This window comes from Doryrhamphus excisus, chromosome 1 (genome assembly GCF_030265055.1).
Source record: "Doryrhamphus excisus isolate RoL2022-K1 chromosome 1, RoL_Dexc_1.0, whole genome shotgun sequence".
Classification (NCBI taxonomy): domain Eukaryota; kingdom Metazoa; phylum Chordata; class Actinopteri; order Syngnathiformes; family Syngnathidae; genus Doryrhamphus; species Doryrhamphus excisus.
Window position 1 is genome coordinate 2,217,915 of NC_080466.1, and position 16,784 is coordinate 2,234,698.

The window sequence follows — 16,784 nt, forward strand, 5'->3', positions numbered from 1 at the left end:
CAGATCTCTTCCTCCAGGGATTTTGACTGATTATCAACAAATATAAACCCTAGCCGCAGCGCCATCTAGTGTTTTTAACCTGTCAAAAAGCTGGCCAGCATGAAAACGAGTCAATTCGCTGTTGTCTTGATAGGGTACAAGTATACTACACCTGTAAGCTCATTCGTATTACTACCGTATTTGCAGTTTTATTTCCGTTTTAATAATTTCCCATATTTTAGTTTTATTTTTCATGACAAAAATCCGTTCTGGTTTGCCGGAGCAGCACAGCTTCCGGTCGGCCAGCTTTGGCGTAATTGTCTCTGTATAGTATCCGTTAAAGTCAGGCCTTCAAAATAAGTGAAGCTCATTCGTTTTCACCAGGAAACTACCGTATTTACAGTTTTATTTCCGTATTTGCGTTTAAAAATGTGAAATATTTTAGTTTTCATGACAAAAATCCTCTCTGGTTTGCCGGAACAGCACAGCTTCCGGTCGGCCAGCTTTGGCGTAATTGTTTCTGTATAGTAGCCGCTAAAGTCAGGCCGTTTTCACACAAGGAAACTACCGTATTTACAGTTTTATTTCCGTATTTGCGTTTAAAAAAATGTCCCATATTTTAGTTTTCATGACAAAAATCCTCTCTGGTTTGCCGGAACAGCACAGCTTCCGGTCGGCCAGCTTTGGCGTAATTGTTTCTGTATACTAGCCGCTAAAGTCAGGCCTTCAAAATAAAAGAATCGCACCTGTAAAGTTAGAGAATTGCGCCATAGTTGCAGTCGTGTCTACACTTGCATTACTCTCTCCACCCTCTGCTTTGATTTTAACTTTCATTTTACAGCACCACAGACATTACTCGGTCTCTTTTAGACCTAAAACGTTTCTAAGAACACCTAAAAAATAATACAATAACAATAATAACAGTGAATAATGTAGAATTGCTTTTTGACAAATTATAGGAATTCCGACTGTAAAAACGCACCACCAAGCAACGTTGCGTGGCGGAAGCGCAACCCACAAACTGCGGAAGATAACGCCCCCTTTTTGCGTCATCAACATGAGAACCAATTGTAGCCCTCAACGCTTGGAGTACACGTCACTTTTGGAGCACAAGCCGGCTGAGAGGGGTTGAACACCCGCAGTCAGCACTCTGTCCGTTTCTGTCTGTCGTCTTTTTTAACGATACATGTTAATTTTTTAAAAATAGAACAAGCAATTAGTCCATTGACACGACTCGGACACTCTGATATTAAAGGTAAGCGTCTGTATTTAATCTACAAGAACTGGCTGGCTGAAAGTGGGTTGGTGCTACATTCTGATAGCTAACGATTCGACGTCGCGTTAGCATACAGGTTGTCTTGGCACAGAATGTTGTATTTTATACTAATTTCAACACACATCATTGTCAGTAAGGTTTTTTAATCCGGCAACGACATGTGTATTTGCTTGAAATATGTCAGGAAAAGATTTTTGGAAGGTGGTCACCTTATCCTTATCCAAAATGTAGGGGGCCCACAATCAAAACGTCAACAATTTGCATATACTACTACTACTTCTAGTGGTAAGATGTATGGCAATTAATTACAAAAAAAAAACAATTCCACTGCATTTTAGCCCTGATTAAAAAAATACAAATACAAAAGGGCTATCAGACATCCTGTTCGTGGTTCACTGGTTGACATACTAGGTGTTGACAAGGGCAAAGGCTGGAGATGACTGTCATCCTGATGAATGACAATTACAACCTGTGAGCTTTAAAAAGAGGTGTTGTGTTTAAAATCTGTTTTTCCTCTGTTAACCATGGTTACCTGCAAGAAAACACAGTCATTATTGCAAGATTGTGCCGAAGCCAACCATTTAGCAGATCATTAAGAATATCAAGAAGAGAGAGTTTCAGTTGATGTGAAGAATGCTTCAGAGCGCCTAAGAAAGTTTGTTTTTAACTGAGGGATAGGGGTACAGACAGTGCAGCGCTTGTTCAGGAATGGTAGCAAGCAGGCGTGAGTGCATATGCTCACAAAGTGAGATGAAGATGACTTGGTGTCGTATTCTGCAAAAGATACAGGTATTGGATTCCAGAAGCCTGGTGTAAAACCATTTTCTCTTACGAATTCCCTTTCTGATTGTTTGGTGCATCCAGAAAAAGTTTCCATGGCAACAGTAAACCATCCTGAAATCATTCATGTGTGGGTTGCTTCACAGCCAATGGGGTGGGCTCACACAATGGCCCTTAGCCTGCATCATTTTGTATATGATGAAGGGCCACAGTCCTGTCCTGGTTTGACTTATGTGATCTGCTAGCAAAAAAAGGTTTCCAGCAACAACAAGCTTGTTTGCTGAACATTTCACATCACTGAGATGTATCAGTAAATGTGTCGCCAAAATATTAGTAAAATGTCTGATTCACTAATCATAACAGGCTGGTCAGGTTTCCCGGGGACACAGTCATGCTATCAAAATATTGTTCAAATATTTCCTTAGCACACAGTTGGGAGCACTTGTGTATTGAGAAAGGGCAGATCAAACAAGAAGCAAGTGTGATGTGACCAAGTCTTGACGGGCATTTTCATCTGTTGGTTTCTCTCTGCTTCAGCTTGCTGATGGCTACCTACCAGGAGTTCATCCAACAGAATGAGGACAGGGACGGGGTGAGATTCAGCTGGAACCTCTGGCCCTCCAGCCGACTGGAAGCAACTAGGCTTGTGGTGCCGGTTTCTTGTCTCTTCACACCCCTTAAGGAGAGACCTGACCTGCCTCCAGTCCAGTATGAGCCCGTCATGTGCAGCCGGGCCAACTGCAAGGCGGTGCTCAATCCACTGTGGTGAGTTGCAGAGAGAAAAAAAAACATGCATGTCAGAAATATGCCTGTGAATATTCATTCTTCCAGGTCATTGTATTCTCAGGACAGCTGTCCTATCTAGACTGACTGGTGCGTGCCCCACCTAGTCTTTGAGCAGGAATTAATGATCTGTGCTCAGTTTCAGACTGGTAGGATAGGGTTTGCCTTTGTAGACTGCATTTGGAGACGAAAACAACGTGACTGGTGGAAATGGGAAAATAATGGAAAATGAAAATAACTCAGAACCATTGCACAAATACTTTTAGAATGTCTTAAAGAGATTAAAGATATGGTTTGCATGAAAAATGGGTGTGTTTAAACAAAATATGCTATCTTCTAAGTTGTGCCACCGGCTCGGATGTAAATACCTGGAAATAAAACTGAATTGTTGCTCTGCAGTCTCATATTCATCTTTTCATGTCAAACCCAAACCATTTTTTTCAGTCTACGGCAATAATGTAGTATGTGGTATAGCATATATAATAAGTAAAGTGTAAATGTGACCCAATAACGATGAAGGACGATAGCTGGATCGGCCATAAAAAGTTAGCACAACTGACTGCAAGTCATTTGTTTTAAAGGTTTATTTTTTAAACATACTTTTCCTCTTGACTTTGCAAATACTTTTGTTCCATATTTTACAGCCAAGTAGACTTCCGAGCAAAGATTTGGGCATGCAACTTCTGCTTCCAGAGAAACCCAGTAAGTACTAATGTTCACTCAATGTTTGCCAAAAGTGTAGGAAGCGCCAACATCACGAGGGCTTTCTACAGTCATGGAAAAAACCTTGTTTTCTCACTTTATTGATCCATTTTAATGCCTGGCACAACTAAATGTACATTTGTTTGTACAGATTAATGATGATAACAAGAATAGGTGGTGAGAGTTTAATTAAAGAGCTGATATCTAGCAACTGACATGGTTTTCTTGATAACCAAAATCACTTAAGTTCTTACATCGCTAGCTATAGTATTTTACTGCCCAAACTAAACAGAGTTATTTGGTTGTCATTATATTTGTACAAATAAAACGTACCGTTTAGTTGTACCAGGCATTAAAAAGAACAAGAAACTGACGAAACAAGGGTGGTTTCGTCAATTAAAATTTTGTAAAAATGCCTTTTTTCTTTTTTGCAGTTCCCCCCTTCTTATGCAGGAATATCAGAAGTGAACCAGCCAGCTGAACTCATGCCCCAGTTTTCCACCATTGAGTACATAGTACAGGTTCGAACTACACATGTTTGAAAATGTGGCTATTTGGACATCATAATACCACACACATTAAAACAACCCTGAATCGTATACAACTATCTTGCCCTTGATAGCGAGGACCCCCAGCTCCCCTGATCTTCCTCTATGTGGTGGACACATGTTTGGAAGAAGAGGACCTCCAAGCTTTGAAGGAGTCCCTTCAGATGTCCCTGAGTCTTCTGCCTCCAAATGCCTTAGTGGGCCTCATCACATTTGGACGGATGGTGCAGGTTCACGAGCTCAGCTGTGAGCTGATCTCCAAGAGCTACGTCTTCAGGGGCACCAAGGATCTCACCTCTAAACAGATCCAGGTGGGTGGAGCAAGACTGTCGTTTGGCTGTTTTATGTGGCAGTTATTCCATATGCTTTTTATATGGCCATAAAATTAACTTCAGCAATGCAAGTTTGTCAGACAATGACTGTGTTTTTAGGAGATGTTGGGTTTAACCAAGCCGGCAGCATCAGGACAACCAGGACGCCCTCCTGCACCTCAAGATGCTGCAACCTCTTGCAGGTATATCACCAGCACTTCCTGTCTTAATGTTGTTAATGTATAGCAGACATTTGAAAATTAGAAAAAAATAAAGTTGATGATGTATGTTTGATATGCAGGTTCCTTCAGCCTGTGCACAAAGTTGATATGAACTTGACTGATTTACTGGGGGAGCTTCAGCGAGACCCCTGGCCAGTTCCTCAGGGTAAACGGCCACTCCGTTCTACTGGTGTTGCTCTGACTGTTGCTGTTGGGCTGCTAGAGGTAAACGAGCCACAAACACACTCATAAAGCAGGAATTTTAGTACCATTGCTTCATCAAGAAAGCGACATATTTTGAAGAGAAAAAATATTGCCATGTCATCTATATTTGTAGAATTCTTCACTTTTTCATTGGAGCCAAAATAATACAAAGTGACTATTATACTATTATCTTGTTGTGCCTTAATTAATGTGTCTCAGTAATGGCTATTTTGTACTTGATGTCTTCGAATAGCTCATGATCTATAAAGTCTCGCCTCTTTTTTTCTTCACAACAAAATACCAAAAAGACGTTACATTGGTGTTGAATTGATCTGCTATGTCAATAAAGTACAAGTCAACAATACCCTGCAAAATTAATCACAGCTCTAGGTGGAAAAATGGAGACTTGTGTTGCCATGTCTTGATCTTTTCCATTTCATTATGGCCGAATAAGCAAGTGCACAACATTTGATTGCACTTTAAGAGAAACTGTGAGTTTGTCATATTCATTAGTGTGTGAAGTATGTAATTTTTACATTTATATATCGCCATATTAGCTGTTATTACAGCGTAGCCTGAACTTTAGCCTCTTCATGATGATTCTTCCACGTTACTGTCCATAGTGATGCATACCGCAACACTGTTATCTTGTGCAAAACCGTGTGATTTGCCAGTTCAAAGTTCCTTTTTGCCTTGTCTTTTCCCCCCTCTACTGTCATCATCCCCTAATCTGTATGATTATGTAATGCTAGTGCTGCCAATAATTCAACTGATGCACTCTCCTTCTGCAGTGAGATTACATTTGTTCTGTCAGTGACTTCAGACTTAATGGTTTGTCAAGCGACATTGTTACTTAATGGATGCCTTAGATGTGTGATACAGCATTGAAAAAAAAAACTGGAGTTGACTTACCTTATTAGACAGCTGGTCCTCTTTGCACCAGAAATGATCCTGTTCTTTAATGGAAAATGTTTCAATATGGCCTTATTTGTGAATTACCATGTTGTACAAGTACTAATTGATTTGGCACTTAGCTTCAAATGGCAAACGTCAGCATAAATTTAGCTATATTCAAAAAAACATAAGCAGTGTATACAAATGAATGGTGTGCTTGTGTTTAATGAATCCTTTTGCTTACTTATCTCACCCCAAATTAGGGCACATTCCCCAACACAGGTGCTCGCGTGATGATGTTCATCGGAGGGCCTCCCACCCAGGGTCCCGGCATGGTGGTGGGAGATGAGCTGAAAACCCCCATCCGCTCCTGGCATGACATCCAGAAGGATAACGCTCGCCACTTGAAAAAGGCTACTAAGGTGAACAAATGGATAATAGCCAGTGGTATTCAGGAAAAACACGATTGGACTAAATGTTTTCTTTCTATAAACAACGTACAGAATCTGCCCTAACTGACGTTTTATGTTCTTTCTGACATGCAGTACTATGAAGCCCTGGCCAATCGCTCAGCAGTAAATGGCCACAGTATTGATATATACGCCTGTGCTTTGGACCAGACTGGACTGCTGGAGATGAAGTGTTTATCTAATCTCACTGGGTACGTCACCACCTGACAGCTCAACAACACATGCGTGTGTGTGTGTGTGTGTGATTGTTTAGGCCATCCATGGACGGTGTTCTGCACACACCAAACAATCAGTCTTGATCAGCAAGATATCCAAGGTAGTCAGTTCCAGTTCTACAAGTTTGGCCCAATACTTTGAATTTTTGGGTTCAGACTTTAGAGTTATTCCTCGCACCTCTTACATTTTGGAATAAGATGGTGTGGAAACTTTGTGTGTGTTTTATAAAACACTGAAACTAACAGGCAGAGTTCATAAGTAGCTCTTCTGTATCAATGGTAGTGAAGAAAGAGGTATTGCACCTATTTTTGGGGGGTGTAAAACGCAATCTGATGGATTTCTAAGTGAAATTATACAACCATTAATTTGTTTAAATTCCAACCAATTCAAAATCAGAACTGTGTGTCTGCTCTATTCTCAGGGGCCACATAGTGATGGGGGACTCTTTCAACACCTCGTTGTTCAAGCAAACCTTTCAGAGAGTTTTCAATAAAGACTACAATGGAGACTTCCGCATGGCCTTTGGAGGCGTCCTGGAGGTTAAGGTAAACGGTTGATTTGGAGGCACAATTGAATTGTTCAGTTATATAATTAAATTAGCTAAATTCCGTGATCACATTTGAAAGGTCAAGAGTACTTTTTTTTTTTTTTTTTTGCCGTGTAGACTTCGAGAGAGCTGAAGGTTTGTGGGACCATTGGACCTTGTGTTTCACTTAACTCCAAGGGCTCCTGTGTGTCAGAGAATGTAAGTCATAGCCCCACATTGACGTTATTGGAGGAGTCACTGAATTGAATTCACTCAAATCTGCTTTTGTGTAGGAGATGGGCGTTGGTGGCACAAGCCAGTGGAAAGTATGCAGTCTCAACCCTTCCACCACGTTGGGCATTTACTTTGAAGTCGTGAATCAGGTAGAAAAATATTTGCATGAGCCTGAAGCTAATGGGCGTTACTAACTTACAACGGAGTATCTTTTGCATCTCATTAGAGCTGCAACAACAACTATGCTAATTTTTGGGGCTTAGTATTGACAATACAACATTTATACTATATGTCAGAAGTTTAATTGCTGATTAATTTGACTTTTTTGGTATTGTAGTAATTGTTTTGTTTTAAAAATGTACATATTATCTGATTTCAGCTTTTCAAATGTGATTTTTTTTTTCCTTCATCATTGATGAAACCACACCTTTTGTGTGATATTCACACACGTCAGCTTTTACTTTGGAAAACCGTGATTGACATGTTTGCCTCTTGTGTGTGTGGTTCATATTGATCTTGTCTATCTATAGTCTAGGCCAGGGGTCAGCAACCCGCGGCTCCAGAGCCGCATGTGGCTCTCCAGCCTCTTTGTTGCGGCTCCCTTTGCAATGCTTGAATATTTTTTAGCACCCGTGTGGTGAAAATGCACGTCTTTGTTATGAGTTTACAAAAATCCAACTTTGTGTGAGACCATGAATGCATCCTGACTGAGTTCTGACTGGTGACTGAATGAGCAGACAGGATGCTATCCAGTTCTCTCTGACAGGTTAACATGAAGGGAAATGAGTAATACTTTGAGTTATTTGAGTTATTAATTATTATTAATGAGTTATTTGACGATTCTAAAAAATAAATTAGAGCTCATTTAAAAACAAAAGTTTATCTCCAGTACTAGCAAGAGTACTCCAACTCGTCTTTTTTTTCCCCTCCAATGTTGTTTTAAACATACAACGTTTTGCGGCTCCAGGCTATTTTTCTTTAGTGGGCAAGTGGGTGAAATGGCTCTTTTCATAGTAAAGGTTGCCGACCCCTGGTCTAGGCCCTAACCCAGGGGTCAGCAACCCCCATGCGGCTCTTTAAACTACTTGTTGCACCTCACTTTTTGTATTTTGTTTTTTTTTAACACCGAGGTGGAGGAAATGTACATTTTCAAAAAGAGTTAGAAATATCCGGCTCTCAGAAGTCTGTGAATGCATCTAGACTGATGATTGGATAAGCAAGGGAAGGGGGAGGGGTGCCAGTGTGTGCAGTGAGACACAAAAAAGTCATGATCGTAGCATATTTTCAAGAAGTGAATGAACACTCCAAACTCAACTTGAGTTGCTAGTGTCATGGCCACACAATATGATGACAAGGAAGGAGAAGCCGTTCACAGATGGAACATACATGAAATAAGTCTCACATGTGTCATGTTTTGTGTGTGCAGCACAATGCACCAGTCCCACAGGGTGGCCGAGGTGCAATCCAGTTTGTAACCCAGTACCAGCACTCCAACACCCAGAGAAGGATACGGGTGACGACCATTGCCAGGAAGTAAGACTGCTTGTATTATTAAGTGGATCTAGTCTATTGGGTGCTTACGCAAACGTACGTCATTTTATGTTTGTCCTCACGTACTTGCTATGCTGATGAGACTGATCTTGACTTAGTCAAAAGGTGACAGCTCAAAGTCGTGTCCTCGTGCGTCACCTGCACCACACCCATGTACGACTGCACCTACAATGTTCTTCCTATGCTTTGTGTCCCCACCCAAGCTGGGCAGATGCACAGTCGCAAATTCAGCACATCGAGTCTTCCTTTGATCAGGAAGCAGCCGCTGTGCTCATGGCTCGTCTGGGAGTGTTCCGAGCCGAGTCGGAGGAGGGGCCCGATGTCCTGCGTTGGCTTGACAGGCAGCTTATTCGCCTGGTGAGTGGAATGTGAAGAACACATGATCTCTTGTTTTTGTGTGTACAGTAGTAGATTGCAGTTGATTGGTTCCAGACCCGACTGAAAAGTGAATTTACGCTAAGTATGTTCCCTTATTCATGAATGAAATATTTTCGTAGTTAGAACATTGAATCCCTGTTTACAATCCTCTAAATATATTTTTTTACATTATTAGAGCACTGTAGACATGAAACAGCACCCCTAAAGTCACCTTTTAAACTTTGTATTACCGAGTATAGAACACAAAATAAAAATAAGCCATCAAAGTAATCAAATAAGCCTGGGTAATTGCTGCAACAGTAGCCTGTTTTTTTATTATAAGGGATTATTGTGCCTGTTGAAATAATTCAAACCTGCAATAAAGGCTTGTTGCGCCTCACCAAACATTTCAGAAACTTTACTAACACCTAGTGGCCGGTGTCAAATACTACAGTGTATCATTTTGAATGTCTTTTATATTTTCATTTTAGGTCATTCAGTCATTTCTATGCTTGAAAATTGTTAATTTGGGCAAAACATTTTTTTGCATGAATATGCATATTTATCGAAGAGTTACACTCTGTATTTAACCACAAAAAACAAATGGTGAGGGATGACTATGTGCTTTTTTTAACATGCTTTCATGTCTTTGCAGTGCCAGAAGTTTGGTCAATTCAATAAAGATGATCCTACATCCTTCAAACTGTCAGAGTCCCTGTCACTTTACCCTCAGGTAAACCGTTATTTACTGTACTACATGTTGAACGTGACTGTTGCCTTTTTTTTTATTTGTAAACACTTCAATATATTTGCCGCTGCCTGTTCGCCCTTGTTCAAAACTAATGGGACTGTCTTGGTATAATGAGTCAATAACTTCATGTCCTGTTGGCAAATGAGGTTTAAAAACATAAGCTAATGGCACAAACCAAAAAGCTCAGTTTTACCAGTCCAGACACAAACACTCCGAGTCCGAGTGCACTGAAAATCTGCACTCTGACAAGAGTTTTGCATCATGGCCGATTATTAAAGTTTTAATCAGGGACCCCTTCAGTCAAATGAGTTCCACTACTCTCCCAAATGATGAAACCCATATTCAATTGTCGCGCTCAGAGATGTTAATGTTGCAATGTTTGAATGTTTTATCCTTCTCGCAAAGGTAACTGAGCTCATCAAATAGATACTTTGTTTACGCTGCAGTGGAACATTTAGTCTGTTTTTGTTTTTTAACATTGTGTTCTCTTTCACACCTGCAGTTTATGTTCCACCTGCGGCGGTCGCCCTTCCTGCAAGTGTTTAACAACAGCCCGGATGAGTCGTCCTATTACAGGCACCACTTTGTCAGGCAGGACCTGACACAATCGCTCATCATGATCCAGCCCATCCTCTACTCGTACTCCTTTTATGGGCCACCAGAGGTCAGCCATGTACCTTTCAGGGCACTGATGTTTGCACTGAGGTGCATCGTCTGTTCCTCTCCAGGCTTCACCCGATTGTTTTCATTGACATCTTCTTCTTCCCCTATCAGCCTGTGCTCCTGGACAGTAGCAGCATCCTGCCAGATCGAATCTTGTTGATGGACACATTCTTCCAACTTGTTATCTACCATGGAGAGGTATTCAGATTAATCTAGTCCTCATATTTCTGCTTAGATTCCGTAAGGCAGGACACTGCAATTATAGAAAGAATGCATGAGGCTGCTTCTGCATCTGCAAGCTTCAGAATGAAATTCTTGAAAGTAGCTGTAACAAATTTTTAAGGTTTCATTGAAAAATTCTCCTCGTCTTTTTGTCCCCAGACCATCGCTCAGTGGCGAAAGGCCGGCTACCAAGAAATGGCTGAATATGAGAACTTTAAACAGCTTCTGCAGGCTCCACTAGATGACGCGCAGGAGATTCTGCAAACACGCTTCCCCATGCCACGCTACGTTGATACGGAGCACGGAGGCTCGCAGGCTCGCTTCCTGCTCTCAAAGGTCAACCCTTCCCAGACCCACAACAACCTCTACGCATGGGGACAGGTACACCGTTGACTTCTTCTGGAAACGAATTATTTAATCAGGCATTGTGGAGACAACCTGTAATTTCTCAGTACAGATAGCGGCAGGCATAAAAGTCAGTTTCTGATAAGTTCATTGGCTGTACTTTAAAATAATCGTACAAATCTTCCTCTGTTTATGTACTCAGAAGTAACTAGTAAACAGTTACCTAAGCCCCTACTCAAATTAAATATAAGGCGTACTTATAACACCTGATGGCGGATTAACTGACAAAGCTATTTTTAAACAAGCTCCAAATAATTAATCTCTTATTTCCCCAAGTGAAAGAAGATGTGCAGAATAAAGAGCTTCACACAGAGGCCATAAATGGGTCTATGGCAGTCTCGGAATGAGAATACCAAGAAAACTTGCATAAACTAATCTCAGTGACAAATGCATTTAGTTCATTAGAGTGGTCAGGGGGATTAGAGGCAAAATGAGATTGGATGGTCTGAAAGAGAGAGAGGGTGCAAAATAACCAATCCGGTATTTGGTGTGCAACCAACCACAGGAAACGGGAGCGCCGATCCTCACTGATGACGTCAGCCTGCAGGTCTTCATGGACCACTTGAAGAAGCTGGCTGTGTCCAGCTCCGCATAGACATCGCTACATCCCATCTCACCGTGAGAAAACACAAGGAATTAAGATAAGACATTCCAGTTTGGCTTTTAACATCCAGAAACGTTTGTGTTCCCATCCCCCTAACGCCCCCTTAAAAGTAACCAGTGTCTACACTAATAGTGTTATTATTGCCCACTTTGTCTGACCTTTATCATGTGCAACAGGACTATGGTTTCATCCAGGTTCTCTGCTAATCTACATCAAAATTCCTATTTTATATTTGATATGACCTTTTGACATGACATTTGTTTGTTTGTTTTTTGTTTGTCCGAAAAGTGTATCTACTACAGCACATTATGTTGAAATTGCCGTTTAATAAAATGCATATAAATGTGTGCTTTGAAGCGTAGAAATGATCCCTTAATAAATTAAAATGGACCCCTGCTTCTTAAACCTTGACCAACCATACTCCATTTTTTTTTTTGCAGTATGTTTTAGTGTGGGTTGTCAGTCATCCAGGTCTATGGGGTGCACCTTTTAATCCACAAGGCTTCTTATACCTGTATGTCCACCTGCTGGTGGCAAGCATTGTTAGTGTTCCCGTACAACAATACAATTAATTTTGGTATCAAAAGGCTGAAAGGTCGGCAGTGGTTTACCAACAAATATTATAAGAATATGACATTGAAGTAGAAATGTGTCTTTAATGATAATAAACATTACAATTTATTAGGAATTTTGTAGACGGAAGTCCACTTATCCAGTCTCGGTCACCATCTGGTATTTTCACCCAGTGTCTTTCTAAGTATCTTTGTAATCAAACTCCGACAGTTTGATTTAGGATGTGTCTGGATTCCTAATGTGGTCCATGTAAAGATCTGTCGTCCGAGTTGGCTGTCCTCAAATCAACCCTTACTTCAGTTTAACATTTCATATGTAGCCCATCATCCGTTTGAGTACGGTGAATGGCTAACTTGGACAAAAATAATTGCACTTATCAGTCACAACGCTACTAAAATGCATCGTGATTCAATAAAAGAAGAAGTCCAAGTATTAAAGAATTTTGTTCATTATTGTGGTTCTGCTATGCGGTGCTGTATAGAAATGTGTCACAGTTCTGTATCTCCCACAGGGCTATAATCTATCTGTGGCGGTTGGTCGTTGATGATGACATCAGATTTACATAATTGGCCCTGACACGTGAGCATGTAATTTTTATGGCTGCCATCTGTTGTGCAGAGTTCTAATAATTGAATGTATGCATGCAGTTTGATACAATACGTGCCTACTGGTGTCAGGGATTTGGGTCTTGTGGGGGAAAAAAAAACATAATTGTGACCCTTCTCAGTTATGTGAGGTTCATCGTGACAAGTAGGGCTTCCCTCAATTTTCCACCAGGGATATCTTCATCCAGGTTACTGCAAGGAGACATATGCTATGTGCACATTGCAAAACGACACTCCCCCCTAAACAACTGCCATGTTTCTCATTTGTGCTACTGTACGTAAAACCCGCATCTGCATGCAGTCGCAATCATAAAACCACTCACACTCCATCTACTGTCACTGTAAGCTGATTTCAGAGCACCCAGACAGTATGATTTCGAGGATCAGTGAACGGCAGATTATGAAGACTAATCTCTCATGGGCTATCTGTTTAGCAGGAAATTCTACTCTTAGCAGCTTTGAGGGTTGAGTTGCCACTGAAATACAAATGAAGTCAGTGTCTAGCGAGAGCTTAGGTCGAGAAGGTTTCCGCATAGGAGTCCACATATGCTCCAGAGGTATTCAAGGCGTGGCATTTTTAAGCTCCTTTGACACATACACTTGTGCAAAATACCAAATAGCATCTATTTTCCTAACTGTAGTGGTGCAGCGAGGGGCATTTGGGACCAATTCCGTATGTTGACAAAAAAAAATGATCCTCTCAAGAGACAACAATCACACCAGCCTCGCCTTTTTTTAATCTGTTTGTTCCTGCTGGGATAAGTTGAACAAAAGAGCATTAAAATTGCTTTCTGACCTTTTTAGTGATCATTCAGGATGCTCATGTCCCATGTGACGCACAACTGTATTTCTTATCAAATCCCGACCAGATCACTTCACCTCCCATCAGTCCATTCTGGCTTCTATCCCTGATAAATTATGTAAGAATTCTATATCGAATATGTCTTAGAGTCTTTATGGATTAACTATGACACAATGCTGGCGTCAGCGGATGCAAAGATAAAGTAAGACGTTGAATGAGTAAGCGGCTACAACATTCACAGTTGCAGACACTTCATTAGGTACGACTTTGAATGCACCACACTTGTGTGCTTTGAGACCCAAAAGTAAAAATGTGTTTTTCCTTTTTATATGTCTTTTCACAACATTGTGAGAATGTATCTGAAATTGTTTTCTAAAAAAGAAACAGTCTAGTGCACGATATAGAATGTATATAGCAAGTTTTACGCTGCTGCACGGGGATCGAGTGGTTAGCGCACAGACCTCGCAGCTAAGAGACCCGAGTTCAATCCCACCCTCGCCCATCTCTGTGTGGAGATTGCATGTTCTCCTCGTGCATGCGTGGGTTTTCTCCGGTTTCCTCCCACATTCCAAAAACATGCTAGGTTAATTAGCGACTCCAAATTGTCCATAGGTATGAATGTGAGTGTGAATGGTTGTTTGTCTATATGTGCCCTGTGATTGGCTGGCGACCAGTCCAGGGTGTAACCCGCCTCTTGCCCGAATACAGCTGGGATAGGCTCCAGCACCCCCGCGACTCGTGAGGATAAGCGGTAGAAAACGAATGAATGAGTCTCGTGCACTATACCGAATGTATATAGCAAGTTTTATGCTGATGCACGGAGGTCTAGTGGTTAGCGCACAGACCTCACAGCTAGGAGACCCGAGTTCAATCCCACCCTCGGCCATCTCTGTGTGGGTTTTCTCCGGGTACTCCGGTTTCCTCCCACATTCCAAAAACATGCTAGGTTAATTGGCGACTCCAAATTGTCCATAGGTATGAATGTGAGTGTGAATGGTTGTTTGTCTATATGTGCCCTGTGATTGGCTGGCGACCAGTCCAGGGTGTACCCCGCCTCTCGCCCGAAGACAGCTGGGATAGGCTCCAGTACCCCCCGCGACCCCGTGAGGATAAGCGGTAGAAAATGAACGAATGAAGGAATGAATGAATGAGTCTAGTGCACTATATCGAACGTATATAGCAAGTTTTATGCGTTTGCAGCTACAGTGTAGACAACCAAGACCTCCTCAGTACAAACTACAATATTTACACAATTCAATATTCTTTTCCCAATCAATACACATTGTGTTATGATCTGTGTTGTCGCTCTGCTGCCGCCTCCTGCCTTTTCGTTGCGTCGCACTTCTGACTGGCAGGAGGCGGTCCTCTCGTGCACACACCTGCTGCCAATTTACCTGTCAGGCTTCTTAAGCGTGACTCATACGTTCCTCATGCTACACGCCCTCCGCTTTGCTTGGCAACGTGTAGGTTTTTTTGTGTACCTTAGCGTGTCTTGTAAGTAACGGCCTGTTAGAACCTTTTCTGCTGTTAGTTGTTTGTTCTGCCTGCTGTTTTTTTTTGTTTTACTTTGTCTCCTCGACAGCACGTGGAAGAACGTGCTAAAAATACAACTGGTTTTAGCCCGTGTACACAAAGTGTTTACAGCGTGACAATAAATGAGGCCACAGAGGCCTGACATCTTTCTTACCTCAGCAGCATGCATTCATCTTCATCTTCATCTTCCACCACGCAGGCTAAGCTCTCCAACACGAAGCTGAGGACGGACAAATCAGGCCGAGGCGCGCCACCAAATGTCCCAAATACTGTTAAATAAGCTGCTGCTGATACGGCACCTATAACTTAGCCACCTTAGCTCACCTTCCCATGGGGCCCACATGAAGGTGACCAAAACCCACAGCAGTGGTACAGTAAACCTCAGATATATCGGACTCGGATATATCGGAAATTCGCTCACAACGGACAGATAAAAAAGAACCAATTTTTCTGTAATGCATTTCCAATAAAAATTCATTGCATATATCGGATTTTTTATAACGGATTTCGCCTATTTCGGACAAAATCTCCAGTCCCGTTCCAATGCATTTCCATTAAATTTCCCTCGCATATATCGGATGGCCGCATCGTGGCGCTCCGATTCGCCGAATCGTGACAGGCCGCTATACGACGTCATTTGCAGCGTTTGCAGCGTTGCCTGCGCGTCCAGGTACATTGGAAACATAGTCAAGGAAGTGCCTTTTTATAACGGATAAAATCCGATTTACGCATATACCGGATATAAATCCGATATATGCGTAAAACGGACATTTTCCGGTAACGGATTTCGCTTATATCGGACAAAACCAGTGGGAACAATTGAATCCGATATATCCGAGGTTTACTGTACACACAATGCCACCACGGTGTATAATAACTAGTAATAACTAGTAATAACAGGTAAAGTTTAGCGGAGACACAGGCCATAGCTGGGATAGGCTCCAGCCTAACCCGAGACCCTAATAAGGGCATGCAGCATAGCAGGTGGATGGCTGGATGGATGTACACCCTCGCCAATAAACACATTATAATAGGACTGTTTGTGTAACTCAACGTTACCGTAATGCATTCCCACATCGTATCAGCATTTGGAACCAAATATGAGATGAAAGAAAAATACAGGATCTGTGCAGCTCGGGGCGAAAATTAGATGGTGCATTCAAGGACCAGGCAGCATAATCCTACAAACTGTAGTATTTATGTAAACTGTGGGAACTATATATATTTTAAATAAAATTTCCAGAATTGATATGAATTTAGATACAATTTGATGTAGTTATTTACAAATGAATTTTAAAAATGAAAGGGGACCTATTATGTATGCTTTGCACTTTTCCTTATATGGGCATGCCCTGGCAAAGCAGAGGAGTGTGACCAATCACAGCGGAGTGGGCTTTGCAGAATGCATGCCCGGAGGGGGGTAAATTACACAGCGAAAAGCAGGAAACATTGCAGGAATAGGTACAGAGTCTGGGAGATCTAGAAAGCTTTATATGTGTGTTATTGTGTGTAGCTGCTCTATGGGAGTCCACGGCTCAATACAAAGGCAAATGGAAAGGAAAATATAATAGGTC

The 16,784-nt window shown here is 41.6% G+C and overlaps 1 protein-coding gene across 1 annotated transcript; it reads left to right on the forward strand.

The window, feature by feature from the left end:
* The first annotated feature begins 1,074 nt into the window (after positions 1-1,074).
* On the forward strand, positions 1,075-12,108 carry sec23b (SEC23 homolog B, coat complex II component). Its single transcript, XM_058063892.1, has 19 exons — positions 1,075-1,234; positions 2,573-2,800; positions 3,463-3,520; positions 3,955-4,041; positions 4,143-4,379; positions 4,500-4,582; positions 4,681-4,825; positions 5,962-6,120; positions 6,244-6,359; positions 6,806-6,929; positions 7,049-7,129; positions 7,204-7,293; positions 8,571-8,677; positions 8,899-9,052; positions 9,708-9,785; positions 10,306-10,467; positions 10,578-10,664; positions 10,848-11,069; positions 11,599-12,108. Exons 2-19 carry the CDS (start codon positions 2,580-2,582, stop codon positions 11,686-11,688), a joined length of 2,301 nt encoding a protein of 766 aa, XP_057919875.1. The 5' UTR covers positions 1,075-1,234; positions 2,573-2,579; the 3' UTR covers positions 11,689-12,108.
* The last annotated feature ends 4,676 nt before the right edge of the window (positions 12,109-16,784 follow it).